Source organism: Rhodamnia argentea, chromosome 1 (assembly GCF_020921035.1).
Source record: "Rhodamnia argentea isolate NSW1041297 chromosome 1, ASM2092103v1, whole genome shotgun sequence".
Lineage (NCBI taxonomy): Eukaryota > Viridiplantae > Streptophyta > Magnoliopsida > Myrtales > Myrtaceae > Rhodamnia > Rhodamnia argentea.
This window is the reverse complement of record NC_063150.1, coordinates 14,105,678-14,124,438: the sequence shown is the minus strand read 5'-3', so window position 1 is coordinate 14,124,438 and position 18,761 is coordinate 14,105,678. Positions and strand designations below refer to the sequence as shown.

At 40.2% G+C, this 18,761-nt stretch overlaps 2 protein-coding genes and 1 pseudogene across 3 annotated transcripts in view; 2 read left to right on the top strand and 1 right to left on the bottom strand.

Annotated features, from left to right (window-relative positions):
• LOC115757191 (15-cis-phytoene desaturase, chloroplastic/chromoplastic) overlaps nucleotides 1–425 on the top strand; it is a 40,195-nt gene extending 39,770 nt beyond the window's left edge. The window contains exon 15 of the mRNA XM_030697320.2: nucleotides 133–425. Within this exon, the coding sequence (XP_030553180.1) occupies nucleotides 133–192 (60 nt within the window). The 3' untranslated portion in view covers nucleotides 193–425. The remainder of the gene's footprint in view (nucleotides 1–132) is intronic.
• A 1,374-nt stretch (nucleotides 426–1,799) lies between these two features.
• LOC115757192 (30S ribosomal protein S1) lies at nucleotides 1,800–14,490 on the top strand. 2 transcript variants are annotated; one of them, XM_048271278.1, is made up of 10 exons: nucleotides 1,800–2,389; nucleotides 6,894–7,053; nucleotides 8,088–8,143; nucleotides 9,874–10,033; nucleotides 10,114–10,234; nucleotides 13,392–13,473; nucleotides 13,557–13,660; nucleotides 14,088–14,166; nucleotides 14,253–14,303; nucleotides 14,374–14,490. In XM_048271278.1, the coding sequence occupies exons 1-10, from the start codon at nucleotides 2,087–2,089 to the stop codon at nucleotides 14,455–14,457; spliced, it is 1,200 nt and encodes a 399-aa protein (XP_048127235.1). In that variant the 5' UTR covers nucleotides 1,800–2,086; the 3' UTR covers nucleotides 14,458–14,490. The 2 variants fall into 2 exon arrangements, with proteins under 2 accessions (XP_048127235.1, XP_030553181.1); XM_030697321.2 differs by having other exon boundaries at nucleotides 1,801–2,389; nucleotides 8,082–8,143.
• A 1,061-nt stretch (nucleotides 14,491–15,551) lies between these two features.
• LOC115757203 lies at nucleotides 15,552–17,252 on the bottom strand (annotated as a pseudogene).
• Between the last annotated feature and the right edge of the window lie 1,509 nt (nucleotides 17,253–18,761).

Genomic DNA, 18,761 nt, shown 5'->3' with positions numbered 1-18,761 from the left:
AGTCAAAGCTACAAGGTACTTGTCCACCAGAAGGATTCTTCTGGTCAAGATGGGAAGTACACATGGACATTATATTTGTCTCTATTCGTGCCAATGTGAAGTTGTTGAAGGTTTAGTGTTCATTTTCTGCAGGATTATGAATCGCTTATTGCTCAGGTACCGAAACAATATGCGGAAGCAAGCATTTCGTAGTCAGAGATCTCTCCAGTCCAGCAATTTGGTGGAGAGAAATGCCGAAGTTCATCCAAAGAAATCATCAAGGGTACAGGGCGTGATATTTCGATGGTTCGGTACCACTGACTCGAATTATCGAACTTTACGGTTAAATGGAGCTGTGCTTGCGCATGGGTTTGTTTCCATTCTTTAGCTTCTTATGTAAATGTACAGTTTAATGGCTATGTAGCATAAAAGCAAGTATTGCAACATAAAAACCTGGGCAATGTCCTTGTTAACAGGAACGCTAAGAGATGAGAGTACGAAGTGTTCTTGCTTTATGGAGAGAACAAATGCAATAAAGGAAAATGCATGGGATCTGAGTCCGAGAATTGAGAGAGAAACAAGTTCAGTTAGACTCTGGAGAAAACAAAGATGAATTATTTTTGGATATTTATTGTCCGTTCGCCATTCACAGTGAAGCGAGAGCATACCAAATCATCAGAAAAAGGATCGATCGGTAAATTATTCCCATCCACGACATTCTTCCACAGGTAGTATTTATACGGTCGATGCAAAATACCAGAAAATCTAGTTGCTATCGTACGCTTAATCGAATGAAATAAGGTTTCGATGAAATTATGGGTGGCTCTGATACAACTACCACATGGAATTCCTTAATCAGTGTTAGCATTTGTTAATCACCAAGACCGAAAGAAAAATCCTATTTGTTGATGATTGTCAGATTAAACCAAAATCACATGGCGATGACTATTAAGTTTGAATCAAAATAAACTCTTCCTTAAGTGACAATAATCCTCGGACGACTTCCCCGAGCTGAGACTCGGTCTGTCTACTGCTTATAGCTCACACGGAGTCAAAATGAAACGGCACCACATTCTCTACCATAGCATCCGGCCTTCTTCGAATCCTTCTCCATCCGCGAAGTCATGAGGCGCTGCTAAAGCTGCAGTCAATTTAGATGGTGCTACCGCGGTAGCAAGAGAGGCCAGGCAGCACGATCCAGGCGTCCAAGCTAGCAGATCAAATCATAGGTTCCTCGCATGCTCACACAACCCGTAAACTACTCTTTTCTTCATTTAAAAAAAAATTCATCCGAAGGCAGGTCTCAAAAGTGGGAACCTGCCAATCGATCCACCGGCCTGGCGCGGGAGCTAGGAATCGGAGAAATCCACTGAGGGCCCCGAGAAATTAGGGAAATCGTGCCGAAATCCATAAATCTTATAATCAAATCCAATTCTTAACCTTTCAAAAGATTTAATTAAGTTCTAAATTTTCTTTCAAAAGTGCAATCGAGTCATTAATAAACAGTACCTAAAATTACCTGCGTCACTTAAAAAGCGCTTTGTGGCATCCTTAAGTTGCGCTTTTCAACCCAATTTTATGAGTTGGCTGTATTTTATCATAAAGATCGATGACTTTATTGAGCCAATTAAAAAGGGTAAGACTTGACGGCACTTTTAGGAATAAATTTAAAATTTAATTGAAATAATTGAAGGTTTTATGAGTTCATTGCATTGTTTGCATAATATTTATAATTTTTGCCCCCTCTTTCTTTTCTTTTTCCCGTGCACAATTCTTGCCATCGCTGTTCACACTATTTACGGTTTCACAAGAGAGAGAGAGAGAGAGGAGCTTTATCCATTCTACGCTCTTCACTCGGAAAGAAGAGAAAGGAGCGGATGCGAAGGGACGAACGTACGCACATCCAGGATCCATTGGACGAAACGACGCAGTCAACTGAATCTGATGGGTGGCAACAACGGAATGGGCCAAAACCAGATTTGTGGGCACAGATGCGACACTTGGAATATCGATGAATATCCGGATGCTCCACTGGGTTTCCCAACAAAAAGCAAAGCAGCGTCAAGAACTTCGCAACACTCTCTCCTTTCCCTCCTGAACCGCGAAAATGCCGATCCTAACTGCGAATCTAGGACTGGCAGGGTCATCGTCGATTACCCTTTTCGCCCTCTCGCAGCTCTTTACCGGTGACGCGACCTCTGCTTCCATGGCCCGCCACAATGGCGGTTCCCCCAAGATATGCCTCAAGTACGCGATTTCCAAGAGACCCTTTTCGTTCCACGGCGTCGTCAGGGCCTCTGTGTCCGTCTCCGGTGATGCTTATACGAAGGACGGCGAGGAAGAAGCCGCAACTGCTAGTGCTAATGCCGCTAACGGAGCTCCTCATCCGGATGCCGCTAGACAAGCTCGGGTGCGTGTTAGCTGTTTGCTGATTCTGCTCTTTCTGTCGTCTTGTTTGAATGAAGAATGCTGTGTGGGCGCTTCCTGCTTTTTCGGTTTTGATTGGGATTTCATTTGCTTTATTACGATATAGATGTTCTTCGCGCTCGTTTGAAAGTACTAGCTACATCAGTTTCAAGAGATGAGCTTTGAGGGGTGATGATAAGTTGCCAAGACCCCGAAATGAAATTTGATGATGTCCAGATGCATGAGTGCTTGCGAAGAACATCTGAGTCTTGTTTTAGGGCCATTGGCTATGGTTTAAAACGGTAACTCGCCAGTTAGATCATCTCCCAGTTTTCTAAGAAACTTATTTAAACTTTTTGATGGACATATGGGTATTGAGTAATGAGCTTTTGCTGTCTTCAATAGTGTCCATGAACGCCTTGCCATTAACCCCTGTGAAAACGAAATATGGCCTTGTGTGCTAATTGTCCTTTTCATCATCAAGATATACTCATAATTTAATTGTGCAGGTTTTCTTGAATGCAATCAAATGCTAAGATGCTCGAATTTCTTCTCTTCAAAAAAGAAAAGATGAGATTTTATATGGAGCATTGATTTAACCCATCCAATAGTAATGTAATTAAATGTGTTCGGATGTAGCCCTAAACAATTGACATTGCCATCGATAACATCAAAGTTCACACACAAAGATAAAAGTAAATGTTAATGTCTTAAATCATAGGAGCATGATGAGTTGTAACGGAACACCCATTCAAATTGTTGTAATCACTGCATGGAGTGTTCTTTAGCCAAATCTTGTCTAGCACAAGTACTTGTTATGTTATGCTAACAGATTAGCATAAGATTTCCACCATGACAATAATCTTACTATTCTGTCCAATACCAGCATCGCAAGTATAGGTTGTAGGAGTGTAACGTCCAATAGTGTAAGGACATGGAAGATTGCAACTCTCCACTATTTTGTCTTTATACCAATCATGTAATGTTCCTATTTAGTGATAGTGCATTCTGATCTTTCTTGTGGGACTCGACCAACGAATCCTTCTCCTCCTTTCTCAAAGCATCGAACTCTTTAGCATCAGCCACTTCGGTGTAGCCATTCTCCACTAAGTTATGCAAATCTTACAATTTGAAAAGAATCTTAATTTGGATGGACTAGTTGTTGGAATTCCTTCCGTTCAACTTTGGATGCTGTAATTGAACGGAACCGGTGGATGCCATTGCTAGCTCTGATACCAAATGTGGGAATGCGGAAGCTTGTGCATGGAACACAACAAGAAGGAGATGAATGAAAGGAGACCAACACACAAGATAGAAAAGTGTTTAGTATATGGAAGTGTGCTTTCCAAAGCACAATGAAGCTTTTCTCTGCAAGCTTAAGCCCCTCAACTTTCAACACACTCTCTCTCTATCTATATGGTTCTACCACACACACACATACACAGAGAAAGCCACCGCCAAAGGAATGTGGAAATACAAGAAGCAAAGTTGAAGTCTTCTTTTTTGCCGACTTCAACTTTTCAACATTTGTGGACTATCTTCGCGCAAGTGTTGGTCCAAATTTTCAACTTGAATTTTCCCTTTGACCATGCTTGCGGAAACAAAAAAAAAATGCTTCAATGAACCCGCTTGATCATTCTTTTTTGGTAGTTTCAAAAGACCATTAAATGGAGAAGTAAATTCCAATTTGGACTCTTCCTTCTTCAATTCTAGAGTCAAAAAATGTAGGCTTATCTTATTTTTTAGTATGGATAAAAGATAGCATATCTTATCTCTTTCATATGTATAAGAGATAATCTTATCCAAGACAAAAATCAATTTTACTATTTCTAACTATATGAAGCACAAACCTGACGGTCAAGTGGACCGTTACAGAGCCAAACAAACTGGGCGTAAAAGGCTATAAGCAACAGCCAGCTATTGATTATTCTGAAATATTTGCACCAATGGCTCGAATGGATACCATTTTGATGATTATAGCACCGGCGGCTCGGAACCATTGGAAGATCCATCAAATGGATGTGAAATCAGTGTTTTTCAATGGTTTCCTTGATGAGGAAATATATGTAGGGCAACCACGGGGTTATGAGAAGAATGGGCATGAAAATCAATGTTCACAAGCTGAAGAAAGCATTGGATGTGCTAAAACAAGCATCTCAACCTTGGTACACAAGGATCGACACATACCTATTGAAGAAAGGTTTCAAAAGTGCCCATATGAGCATACATTGTATATTAAGTCAAATACTAACGGTGATATTATAATTATATGCCTTTATGTTGATGACTTGATATTTACAGGAAATTTAGAAAAGATGCTTGCTGAATTCAGGAGGCCATGACTATCTAATTTGATAGGACAAATTTGGGATTAATGTCATATTTTCTAGGCATTTAAGTAAAGCAGACAAATGATGGCATATTTATCTCACAACAAAAATATGCTAATGATATTTAGAAGCGATTCAATGTGGCATCGCTCAATTCAATTCACACTCACGTAGCAAAATGGTTGGACTCGAAGGAAGAAGGAACCGATGAGTTAGTAAATCCCACTTATTTTAAAAGGATTATTGGCGCTTTAAGATATTTGACCTTCGCTAAGCCGGATATTACTCATGGTGTGGGAATTATTAGTCGGTTCATGGAGAAACCATATCAATTACATTTACAGGCAGCAAAAAGAATTCTACGATACGTCGGTAGAACTCGTGATCACGGAATTTTATGTTCTTACACGAACAATTCAATTTAGTGGGGTGTGCAAACAATGATTGGGTAGGTGATACCGAAACGCGGACGTGAGCTAGTGAAAGATGCCGAGATCGAGCTTGATTTCTATAGGTCCGAAGATCGGATTGTAGATATCCTAACAAAACCATTGAAGGTGGATTCGTTCAAGAAATGGAAATGATGCTTAGTGTCTTCGATTTCCGAAATCAATTTTAAGGGAGGCTATTAGAAATAGTAAAATTGATTTTTGTTCTGGATAAGATTTTCTCTCATCCATATGAAAGAGATAAGAAATGTTTTCTCTTAACCATACTAATAGATAAGATAAGCCTACATTTTTTTACTTCAAAATTGAAGAAGGAAGTGTCCAAATTGGACTTTACTTCTACATTGTACGGTCTCTTGAAACCACCAAAAGAGAGTGATTAAGTGGGTTTATTGAAGCAATTTTTTTTGTTTCTTTCTTAAAGAGTCGGCAAGCATGAAGATAACCCACAAATGTTAACAAGTTGAAGTTGGCAGAGAAAAAGGCTTCAACTTTGCCTCTTGCATTTCCACATTCCTTAGGTGGTGGCTCTCTCTCTCTCTCCATATATTATATATATATATGTGTGTGTGTGTGTGTGTGTTGTGGTAGGGCTTATTAGTGGAAGCATATTGTAGAATGTAACCTTGCTAGGTGTACCACTCGTAGGGTATGTGGAAGCTTTGGAACAAAAAGGATAAAGCTTTGGAAGTTTGGTGAGGGGAAAACACAAATACACAGAGTAGAGAGAATAATATTCAAAATACCTTTTGCATAGGCTTACATGGAGAAAATACATGCTTTGTTCTATAGGCTTGTTCTCACAACTCTCAACTCTCGCTATCTCCCTCTATATCTAAGGCTCCCCCACACTAAGGCTTTCCACAAGTGTGCATACATACATATAGGGAATCCACTGCCACTTTGATCATTGCCAACTTGACAAGGAGAAATTCAAGTTGGTTTCCCTTCTGGTATCTTATTCAAGACTTAGTCAAAATAAGATAAGAGATAACATTTCTTATCTCTTTCACATGGATAAGAGATAATCCATAGTTTGACAAAAAAACTTCGTAGATTGAAGAATAAATTTTCAAATTGAATACAACTTCATCTTCAGTGCAAGTTGGATAATTCTATGTCGTTAATGTTGGAGTCAATTAGAGAACCTAAGTGCAATTAGGACTTCTCATATTAGGTGTTGACTCCAAATACTTTTGTTAATAAATGATATAAGTCAAATTACATTGTCCATGAAATAAATGTTTGGACATTTATTTCGACACAAAAAAATTATTAGACCTTGTGTGACCTATTATTTATCTTTGGTAAGGTCAAAGCCACCAGAGACTATAAGTGTCAGTTGTTGCATATGTGATAAAAGTTTTGCACATTCCTAACATTGACCTTTTATCCATTATTGATGAACTATCGCTCTTTGGAGGTCTAATGTAATGTAAAGAAGCAGTGCATTGACTACAATATGTTTGTTACAATATTTGACTTGCTGCGGAAGCTTTCATAATGCCTATCTGGTGGTTTAGTGACCATTTGCTGCCATGCTGCATGGGAATATGTCATATAACTTTGTCTGAGTGAATCTAACCTACCAGGTCAACTTAATATGTGCCTTGTTTTTAAAAAGCTACTTTATATTAACTTCATGAGGCGTCGTAGTTTTATTATATATCATCTTTTTAAAATCATTTTAATCATTATCATCTAATACCTAGCTTCTGCAAAGAGGTAGAGGTCCGCTGATTGGAAGGCAGCAAGGGCGTATACCAAGAGTGGACTGATTTATACAGGAAGAGTTGAAGGATTCAATGGAGGGGGATTGTTGGTCCAGTTTTATTCTCTCGTTGGCTTTCTACCCTTCCCACAGTTGAGCCCATCGCATTCTTGCAAAGGTCCTCAGTTTACTTCAGCTTTGTGCAGTTGTTATTAATTGAGTTTTTTGTTCATCATCAGCTTTTCTATCATAGTTATGAATTGTTTGTATCCTGAGAAATGGATCCACCAGCAAAGGTCCTCAGTTTACTTAAGCTTTGTGCATTTGTTATTAAATGAGTTTTTGGTTCATCATCAACCTTTCTATCATAGTTATGAATTGTTTGTAACCTCAGATAAAGGTTACTTGGAATATTTGTAGTTTGCACATGTTTAATGATAAATTTTGTGTGGATTTGCTTCTATTTGTTTTTCAAGTCATGAATAATGAAGAGAGTGTGGGGGGAAAGGTGGAAAATACCTGTTGTAATCTAGTAGCAGAATCTAGAACCCGAAAAAAAAAAAAAAAAAAAAAAAAACGCTTGTCACGAGCAAAACCTTATTTTGCTCCATCTTTTATGTAAGATGAAGATACATTTTTAAAATTCTGTATCTCTGCAGCAGTAAGATCTTTGTGATTCATAGAATGAAGATCCTCTCAGTCCAAAGAATTGTCGTTACTTCCTTCTTACAAGATATGATCAATCAAGCTTGATCTAGCTTTCCTGGATTTAGGATGCCAATCTACCAATATAGTTCTAAGAGATTGAAAAACAATTGATGAAAAAGTTCCACCAATTCATTGTGAAATTAGGAGAGGGAAGCTTAGAGCCGGACTTCCGGAAGGGGCCTTTGAAATAAACTTGAATGATATATCCCTCTTTTCATATATATGAGTGGAATATTGTTGTATGCCCTATATAAGCATATCTTTAAGTTGAACCCCGGTTTGTCAGAAGATAATATTTCAAAGAAAATCAATGGAGTTCTCTTATCAATAAATCTGGGTGCTGTAATAAACCACTGACCCCCCGAGATTAATATTTTGCACTGATTCCACTCTTCTGTTATCTTGCTTTTTTTGTTCCAGTTTATTTTATTCCAGTTCCACCCAATCTTATACTTGCGGTCATGATGGCCATTTACCCATAATTTATATCCATTGTAGAACCAGACAAAAACATCCAAGAGGTTGCGAAAGCTCTGATTGGCTCAGTTGTTCCTGTGAAGGTAGGATTCATGATTTTAATGGTTTGCTTGTAGACTCTTAATCATATTGCTGGTGGATTCATTTCTTTACTTTTCGTGGCTTACTGCGAATAACTTCCTTTGTTATAATGGGTTGGGCTCCCTTTCCTAGCAAGCTAGCCTTTCGGGATGAGTCCTTCCACCCATTTTAACCCATCAGTCACCAAGAGTAATTTCCTTTGAACTTTCTGTATCAATGAGATTTTCATGTCATGAATGGACTAAGAATGCTTCATCAGAATACGAACACTTTATACTTGAGCAAGATACGATGAATCCAATAAACATTTGTTTGTTGCTATTAGCCTTAACAAGTTTGTCCTTAGAGGATTTCTCCACTAATTGACAGTAACGTAGACGGTGGAATAAATATTAAGTTCAGACCATGGCTTATCCCAACTCTTCTGTGAAATTTATAGTGCTTATACCTTCCGGTGCAATAGATGGAAAAGCATTTGATCTTTTTCTTTCCCCGAGGAGAATTGTTTTGAGGAAATGATCTTTGAACAGGGATTGACACTGAAAAGATTAAATGATTTGAAGCCTTAGAAAGCATGTCTGGAAGATTTATCTCTTAGTAGGTAAGCATGGTTCATCTTTCTTTCGCAAGAGGGCAATGATTTGTAGCCGCAGTATCCAAAATTTGGGGGTGGTCCAAGGTGGTCCACTTGCTGGGTACGTTCATCAAGGAAAGCATGTAGACCTCAAATAGTCTCTGAAACAATTCATTGATGTTACTCCAAATATGGCCCTGTTAGGTTTCGCTAGTAAAATTGTGCTGCATAGGTGATGGTTGCAAAGAACTCATGTGTTTGTCATTTAAGTGAAATAGCTCCAGAGATTAGGTTCTAACAGGATACGAGTTCTTGTGGGCAGACTAAGATCTAAATGTAGAGAATATGCTACAAATGTATTAGTATTGTTAGAAAGTACAACAAAGAAACTTAAGTTATTAGTCAGATAGAAACTACATATATCTAAAGCTTATTGAAATTCCATAGGCAAGCTATGTGGGACATTGTAATGCCCCCCTCTCACTTGAAATCCAGAGTAAGCTGCATGTGAACTTGACAAATGGGGAGCCACACATACGAAAAAACTCCAGGCTGCACCTAGCTCTGATACTATATTAAAAAAGCCAATCCAAAAGCTTAAGTTATTAGATAAAGCGAGAACATAAAAAGCCCATTGAAACTCCATAAACAAGCTCTGAGGGACACTTCAACAATATTCTTTTCCGATCGCCCCAAGCATCCAGTAAAGGAGCCATTAGCATATTCTTAACATAAACCACAAAGAAGTCCTATTACTTGAACATAAAGCTTGCTTTCCTGGTCTTCCAATTTTCTCCCTTTTCTTTCCTTAAAAATTGCACAACCTGGAAGAAAAAGAACATCGTTTGGTAATTGTTTTGGGTCAAGGATAAACTCTAGACTGCTTCGAAGTTTGTAAAATCTGGATTTGTTGTGAAGCCAATACTTGTGTAGGTTGCTGCATTTAATGTGATAGATTTGTGTCTTATCAACTTTGTGATTTATGTCAATTGGTCAGAATGGTCAGTTTATTCATTTTCTTACCTTTGCAACCTTCTCCCTTCCCCATTCTTGCTGTAACTATATGATAGTTCAACGAAATCTTTCAGCAGTGCCCTTATATCCTTCTACGATCTTCTCAACAGAAAGAGGTTAGGTTTAATTTGTTTCAATTCCTAGGTAATCCAAGCAGATGAAGACGGCAGAAGATTAATATTTTCTGAAAAAGAAGCGGTCTGGTCTAAGTTTTCTGAACAGATCAATGTAGGAGATATCTTTCAAGCCAGGGTGGGTTCCGTTGAGGATTATGGTGCATTTGTTCACTTACGTTTTCCTGATGGTAGGTAATTTTTACCTTCTTTTGTTTTCCTTGCATTTGCATTCAGATGCTCAATGCTGCTTCATTATTATGTGGTGCAGGATTGTATCATCTTACTGGACTAGTACATGTATCTGAGGTTTCATGGGATTTAGTTCAAGATGTGAGAGACATTCTAAGCGAAGGTGATGAAGTGAGGGTCAAAGTCATCAATATTGATAGGTGAGTTCGCTGTGTTTCTATTTAATGTACCTTTTGCAGGTTTCTTCCCATTACTATTCCAGACTAGATTATTTCTGCCATGTTACTAGCATTTGAAGTTGAATTGTGAACTGCCAGCTGATGAACTATAGCTTCTATGAAAGTTCATTCTTCGCCTGATATGTTCTATTGCATATCTGGTGTCTTTTTTGGGGCCAGACAGGTATTCACTTAATCTTGTTAGGTATAGGTGCTCTTCTTCTAGTGTTCAAGGCTCTTTATTTTGGAGGGGTGTATGATACCTGGGCTCCGGGATGGGGAGGTGCAAGAAAAAGGACCAACTTATTCTGTTGGCTGCAAGAAACTGTATAAGATTCCTTCTGCCTTTTGTCTTATGTCTAAGACAGACTACTAGGTGATTTCATTTATAAATTGTATTCTTTCGGGGCACTTAGCAAATCTGAGATAAAGGCCCAAGTTCGTTACAAGTGAGACCATAGTTTTTAAAGTGCTACACTGAACTTGCCAAACCACGCTCTTTGAGACTGTTTCAGTTAATATGACTTTTCTAGACTTCCCCTGAGCAATAAACCCAAGATGTTGCTCTATATACACCTGTTCTGTCAGAGCAGCATGAGGAAAACCATTTCTCACATCCAGTTGATGCAGTGACCATTGGTGAGTAACGTGATAGATGCAACTTGGCCATTGGTGAGTAACCTGATAGATGCAACTTTGGCTATTGGTAAAACACTATCACAATAATCAATACCATTAGCTTGATTATACCTTCTACTCGAGCTTCCTACTAGAGGATCCATCCAAAGTGAGCTTAATAAGAAAACATCCACTTGTGCCCAATGGCTCTCTCCCTGGCTGTAAAGGAACGAGGTCCCATGTCTGATTGTTTAAAGAGCATAATTTCTTCTTCTATTGCTTGCCTCCAGCCAGGGTGACCTCACTAATGTTCATAGGAATAGTATGACAAGCGAGTAAAATACCGAGGAATGAGGATAGACCACTCCGAGCGAAGTCTAGGTTGTTAGAAGTTTCAGTTAGGGTTTGCCAGTAGTCGCCTCTCCTGGGAATATTCTTGGGTTCACTGGACCCTTTTCTTGGACCAAGCCCTTCCAATATAGTCGGTCTTGAAAGTCACTCTCAAACTGCCAATTGTAGGTTTATTTTTTAAAGCTGCCTACATATATATACAAGAAAGGACCATTTGGCTCCTTAACCTAACAGTCATTCTGTTATTTCTATTTTCATTTGTTAGTGGTCATTATGTTTCTTATTAATTCTATTCTTTCACAGAGGTATCCAAGCAGATATATTATTTTATATTAGCACACTATGGTGTTATATAGGATAGATTTACGATAGAACATCCTTTAGTTTCAGCAAGGAATTCCCAATCCAAAAAATTGTGGGGCCTGGATCAGACTTTTTAGTCCCCGTACATGCAAGTGATACGCTTTAGTCATGGTACACCAGCCATCTATAGATTACTGTTCAATAGAAAGGATTGGCAGACTTCAAAAGTGAGATAATGCTAATGTCGCGTTAGTGTACTATTTGGTATCTGGTTGGGCAGTGTTCCTTGCCTCCATCTACCATCTGAAAAGCGATGTGATCCTATATTGGCAAGATTTTTATTCCCCTTTCGTTTTTCTAGATTTTAGTGATAGGTGTTGGATGAGATCTTTGTTTTGGGGACAGAACCTGTCAAGCACCAGTTCAGATGAGTGCTAATCTAAGTCCACGTGCATTGTCAAGGCTGGTTCAGTAAGTTGTGTGAGCTCTATTGTGAGTGGGTATGGTACCACATTGACAATCGACTGATATTCCACTTCAACAGTGTCAAGTGAATCCTTTCTAACGGCCTTGTCTTTTTTTTTTTTGGGTCAAAACCATATCACAATAGGGATAGGATAATTTTATCTTATGTTTGGTTCCTACCTAGGATAGGATAAAGTGAGATATAAGGGGATATAGCCTGGTAAATTATCTCATGTGGGGAGGTGTGGGATAAAGGTGGATAGGATTTCTTCTATTCATGGTATAAAAATTATTTTTCTGAATAACAAACTTCTTAAATAATAAAATTAAAATAATAATTAAATTTAAGTTATATTTGAATGCAAATGTTAGAAAGAAACTCAAAATAACAAAAAAAAAATAATATTGTCGTTTGTATTTATTATAATTCTTATTTATAATTTATAATATCCATTTTATATCAATATATATACCTAGTATCTATATCATTATATATTTTAAGTATAATACTATAGTTTGTCATCTAATAAAAATTTTATGGAGAAACGATGGAAGGGATAAAAATTATGATAAAAAGAGATTTAGAATTAAAAAATAAGTTAAAAAATGAAGCAGAAGAACCTAGATTTTAAGTGAATATATTCAAAATTGAAAATGATCTTCTAATTCTCGAAGAATGAGGGGTAATGAAATTTCTAAAAAAACTAGCATCTCCATCTCCTTTTATGTATCTCTGGTTCATGTTGAAGTTTCATAATTCTTATATAGTTTTTAAGTTCACGAAAAAATTCTACGAAAATAGCGAGAGAGTCAAAACTTCTTCTCCTTCTTAGCTTTATGGTTCACATAAAAAACCTATGAAAGTAGAAAGAGAGTCAAAAACTCCTCCTCCGTAGCTTTGTGGTTCACGTTAAAGTTTAACGAAAGTAGCGAGAGGCAAAACTTTTCATAGTCACATGTGAATGATTTTATTTTATCTCTCTTACTAAATTTGACAGTGAATTATGAGAGATTCTTATCTTCGTTTGTGCATTTTCAAATTCATTTATATTGATATGTCGTAAGTGCTAAACATGAACAGAATAGGATATAAACATATCCGATTTTATTATTGCAATTCACCAAATAATGAATAGGATATAGCAAAATCCCTGAATTTCATAGCTTAGTCTATCCAATGCTATCCTAGTTAGAAATCCGGATGACCAAACGCAACCTAAAAGCTTGTTACTATGTCTGAACAGAAATATCACCTTCACGAGCTGTTGTTATTGGATTCCCTTTTTTGGTGTCAACTGGAATAGTTTAAATTTCAGTTAACTATTGATATGCTCTCTCTCTCTCTCTCTATTATTGGCTGACCCTAAGCTTCAGCTAAGTGGTTTGGATTGTGTTGGTGCAGAGAAAAGTCAAGGATTACTCTGTCAATGAAGCAGTTAGAGGAGGATCCACTACTTGAAACTTTGGACAAAGTGATTCCTCAGGTTTTATGTTTATAAGTTTCTGCTTTTTTTCATTAGGTTCCTGATACTCTTCTTGTTTTTCTAAGAGTACCATTCTTTTACAGGATGGCTCAGTTAATTCTGATGCTTCAGGCACTAACAGCAGCAGCAAGATCGATCCTCTTCCTGGGCTTGAAACAATTATTCAAGAACTACTACAGGAGGAAGGGTACGGTCCAATATCTCTCAAACTTTTTTGCAAGTATAAAATGGAAACAGTTGAGTTAAATTTGTCATTAAACAAAAACCCAATGAACTTCGTGTCAAACTTGGTAATATTGTAGTCTCCTTAGTCCTTTACATCAAGGCTCTCTGGGCTCAGTTAAGATTTCAATAAGATGCACTGATATTTGAAGATTAATTTCCACCACATAATGCTTATTTGATTAGCAGAATTGTGATGGGCACGTGCACATAGTTGCATTTCATACATGAGTAGGATGCTCGAAACGACTGGTGTTGCTTTGCTTTGGGTGAAAAATCTAGGAAACTTTTCTACGTCAATAATTGTCGTTTTAGTATATACATTAGTTGGAGCATTCCGTCGCATTTATTGTTATCTCAGGTTCCTAACTCATTTTTTCCCCTCTTTTCAGCATAGAGGATGTGAGTATTAATCGACAAGGCTTTGAGAAACGGGTCGTTTCGCAAGACCTCCAACTCTGGCTCTCCAATGTGAGTTCTTCCTCTTTGGTGGTAGTATGGGTTCATCCCGAGACTATAAGCTTTGATTGACCTTGCATCCTTTTTCTTCGTCGTAGGCACCACCAATAAACAAGAAATTTATCCTTCTTGCTCGCGCTGGGAGGCAGGTAAGTTTTCCATACTGCCCTCTCGCTCTCTCTCTCTCTCTCTCTGATAACTGATCCTGCTTTATACTAGGTGCAAGAAATACAATTGACAACATTGCTTGATCAGGACGGAATTAAAAGGGCGCTACAGCGAGTTTTAGAGCGTGTCCCGTGACTTGGAGATCGGGTAATATAATCATCGGTTTCACCATAGTGGCATACTCGAAATTTGGACTGTGGTAGGTGGCCAGTGGCTCTGTAGAGGAAAGCTCATTGTTCTGACCTGCCCATCTCTTGTTCGAAAGCAATTTGCTCGTGTTTTTGTGGTGCCCTGGAACCGGATTTGCTGCACTCTTTACCGCATTACGAACCCGGGTATCACAAATTCGGTACCAAAGTATCCACAAATGAAACTATAATGTCATGTTCTTGATAGGATTATTTTCACACTTGGACCAGGGTTTCAATCGACGAAAGCATGCTCGTAAAATCTTCATAGTGGCATTCTAGAGTAATGTTCCTCATGATCTTTCAAACTATACGCAAGTATACAAGGGTCCAATTTTAAGATACGACTCTGAACCATCATTCGTGATCTCGTTCATAGAGAAGAAATCGCGACTTTCCCTGTTGGAGTGAATTTCATGTAAGTCGGGATAATGGCCTATTATTCATGCTTCAAGAATCGGAATAGAGGGAAGTTAGATTAATGATATTTGGAGTAACCAAAGATTGGTGTAACTTGTGAATCACAAAGGGAAAATTCAAGAGCAACGCTGATGTGAAAACGTTAATCTGCACGCCTTCATAGTAGGTCAATTATCAGAGTTGTTTTAAGTTTTATGCTAACACGAGTTGACATGAATCAAAACCGATGTAGCGCTACCGAAAGGGTGCGAGGAAAACTCGACCGACCCACATCTTATTGGTCGAGTTGGTTGGGTCTGGTTGGTTCTTTCTCATTTTCGGGTCACGAAAACATCTAAAATTAGAAAAGAAAGGAAAGGAAAATCTAGAGGAAATTAGCGGTGGTTCTCATTTGACCGCTATAGCTCACCCCCAAGAAAAAGAAGTCCATGACAACCGTAGTCACACATCCAGTAAGGGTAGGGAGCGATCCTCGAAGCGAGAAGATTCGGACAAGGAACGGCTGGGTCATCCAACAAACATTAGAAACACTATACATGTGAAATCTAAATTTAACGGTTGGGTGATCTCTTGAAAAAGTGTAGAATCGCGAGTCTAGACTTAGGACAAGTCAAAGTAGGTAATAATACCTTGGTTAGGGCGGATCGAAGAGGACAACATGTCGGGAGTGTCCACTGCATGACGACGACCATGACTCAAAACGAACCTCTACACTGTATCGATCAAGACATCACAAGATTCCTTAAAAACTCATCCATTGCTTCAACTGAAGAACCGTCTCCCTCTCTCACTGCCCTCCTGATCTTCTCCCTCACCTCCATGGCTCTCTCCCTCAACTCCTCCCCTTTCCCACCACCCTTTGCATCCATCACCGCCGCGATCGCCCTGTCACCTCCTCCCGGCTTACCTCCCCCACCGCTCCCCTCGCCAGCTCGATGCAGACTCCCATCTCCTCCACCATCATCTTCACATTGTACGCCTGCTCCGCCGCCATCGGCCACCCAATGATCGGCACCCCCTGGCTCAGGCTCTCCATCGTCGAGTTCCAGCCACAGTGGCTGAGGAACGCCCCGGTCGACCCGTGCCGCAGGATCTCCAGCTGTGGTGCCCAGTCCCTCGCCAGCAACCCCCTCTTCTTCTCTACCTTTGTCACTCGATCCTGGAACCCTGGTGGCAGCCACTCGTCCCTCATCTCGCTCCCCATGTCGAACCCGAGGGGCGGCCTCATGACCCATATGAACGGCCTTTCGCTGGCCTCGAGCCCAGCGGCGAGCTCCTTCATGTTGGACTCGGTTATGGTGCTTTGAGAACCGAAGCAGACGTACACGACAGAGCCCGGAGGGTGCGCGTTGAGAAACTCGACGCATCTCTCCGGGGTGATCCCAAGCTGCTTTCCAGGGCGATGTTCGGAGGTGGAGTTCAAGGAACCTGAAGTGTCGTCGTTCCTGACAACCGTGTCGGGAAGAAGGGGACCGATGGTCCAGACCGGAAGCTTCACCAGGTTTCTCAGGGCCGCCGCTCCGCCCGGCTCGAATTCCTCGGACGTGTTACACAACCACCCGCTCGAATTGAGAGTGAGCTCAAACTGAGGGCGGAGGAATCTGGAGCACACGTCGTCCCCATCCGCCTCCCTGATCATCACCACGAGGTGGGACTTGTCGAAGAGGTATCGTTCCGGGAACCCCGGGACCACGAACTTGCCGGACTCCGTCGCACGGTGTGGGAGGTGGAGCCACACGGACAAGTACGCCGCGGTCCTATATGCCCCGCAGGTGATGAAGGTGTAGTTCCTCGTCCCGAAGGCCTTGGCCACATCCACTGCCCAGCCGAAGAAGATGTCGGAGATTATGCAGACGGGCGGCCGCCCACCCTCCCAGCAGGTGATGCCGCGACCAGGCTTTCCAGGGGAGCTCTCAAGCTCAAAGTCGCGTGGCAGAGGGCCGCCATCTGGGTCAGCGGCATGTTCTCGGTGCTCTCCGCGTCGGACGGCAGGCCGTGGTCGGAGGCGCGGAAGGCGAGCTCCGCGAAGTCGACGGCCGCGAGCGTGGGGTCCGCCACGGCAGCGGAACGGAGGCGGCGCACGTTGACAGGAGTGCTGGCGATGGTGACGGCGAAGCGGCTTCGTCGCCGGATTCGACCGACGAGGGCGAGGAAGGGGACGAGGTGCCCATGAGCCATGAAAGGTCGCATCACGATGTGACCGCAGTCGTCCGGAGGAGCCATCTGATGCTTCTGTTTTTGGCTTTGGTCGATTGATAGTGAGAAAGTGCACGGTTGGGGTTAAGGTTGACGACCAAATCCTTTCGGTCGTTCTTTCTGATGGTGACTTCCTGGCCAGTCATCCTGTGGGCCCATTTGATAATTTACGTGCTCAATTATCATTTTTATTTTTTGATCAAAATGTCCTCAATTATTTGATGGGTTCCTTTCTTTTGCTTTTTCGCTTTTCATATGTTTTCACCTGAAATCGTGAAGCTTGTCACTAGTGACGGCCACGAACAGGCCAGTTCCGATTCATGAATCGGGGATTCCGATTCATGGCCATAGGTGAATCGGAACCGAAACTTGAGGGGTGGTTTCGATTTTGAATCGGTAGTTTCGGGCGGGTTCAAGGCTCGGTTCCTGTTCAAAACCAAAAATGAAACCGCCGATTCCGATTCCGGTTACGGTTTTTAAATTTAATTTATAAATAATGAATTATGAAATAAAAATAAAAATTATGAAATAATAAATTATCAAATACAAATTATAATCAAATTGTAAATTGTAATTAAATTTAGGGGGGGAAAAAAAGGGAGGGAGAAGTAGGGGTGATTATAGTTCTAGGGTAGAACCGAGAACCCGCATTCGAAACCCGTAGGATCCGGTTCGATTTCAAATTCCAAGGTATGTAGAGTAGGTTACGGGTTCCAAAAATTAAGAAACTCATTTCAATGGGTAGGTTATAAATTCCACTACTTGGAACCCGAAACCTAGAACCCGGACCCTAGATTTTGAAATAAATTTTTATATTTTTTTTATATGTGTTTTTGTACGATCCTACAATGTTCTATAGCGTTAGATGATGAGTGTATAATTTGGAGCTAAACAAATTTTTAGATTTCGGGTTCCAAAAAATAATAAATATGTTCCAATGGATTAGTTTAAAGTTCTAAATGTAACATGTACGGAACCTAAAACTACTCACATCTCCTTTCTCTTAGATGTTGTAGCGTCCACTCTCATTTTGCTTAACTAAAAATGAAAAATAAAAAAATAAAAGAAATTAATAAGTTGTCGGGTATTCTGGAAACGACCCTAAAACCTGTGACAAGGTAGGTTTCAAGTTTTAGGGTATGACTAGTAGGTTTCAAGTCCCAAAAATGAAGAATCTGTTTCGACGGGTAGGGTCAAGGTTCCGGGTAGAACCTATAAGGAACCCGGAACCTCTCACCTCTACAAGGAAGGGGCCGTTGGCACTTTGCCCGAGTTTTTTAATTTTTAATTTTTTCACAAACGGCTATAAAACGGGTTAGGAACCCGCCCGGAATCGTCGATTCCAAGCTGGTTCATATATATATATATATATATATATATATATATATATATATATAGACTCGTAATCGGCCCACATGGGACAGGCCGATTCCGGTTTGGTACTAGCGGTCTCAATCAACGAGGCCGATTACATGTTTGATCGGGGCCGGTCAATAGGCTGGTTATGGGTTTGACCCGGGTCCGTTACAAGTTTGACCCAGGCCCGTTTCGGGCCGATTCCTACCCAAATCTGCTCGTGGCCATCTCTACTTGTCACAAAAGTATAATTGAGTCCTAAAAATTAAGTGCAATTAA

Bases quoted from the DNA above. Each gene is read 5' to 3' on its own strand.
- LOC115757192 (XM_030697321.2), top strand. From the start codon at position 2,087: ATGCCGATCCTAACTGCGAATCTAGGACTGGCAGGGTCATCGTCGATT. The intron at 10,235-13,391 runs GTGAGTTCGCTG...GTGTTGGTGCAG, and splicing joins AAAGTCATCAATATTGATAG to AGAAAAGTCAAGGATTACTC. The intron at 13,661-14,087 runs GTACGGTCCAAT...CCCTCTTTTCAG, and splicing joins GAACTACTACAGGAGGAAGG to CATAGAGGATGTGAGTATTA.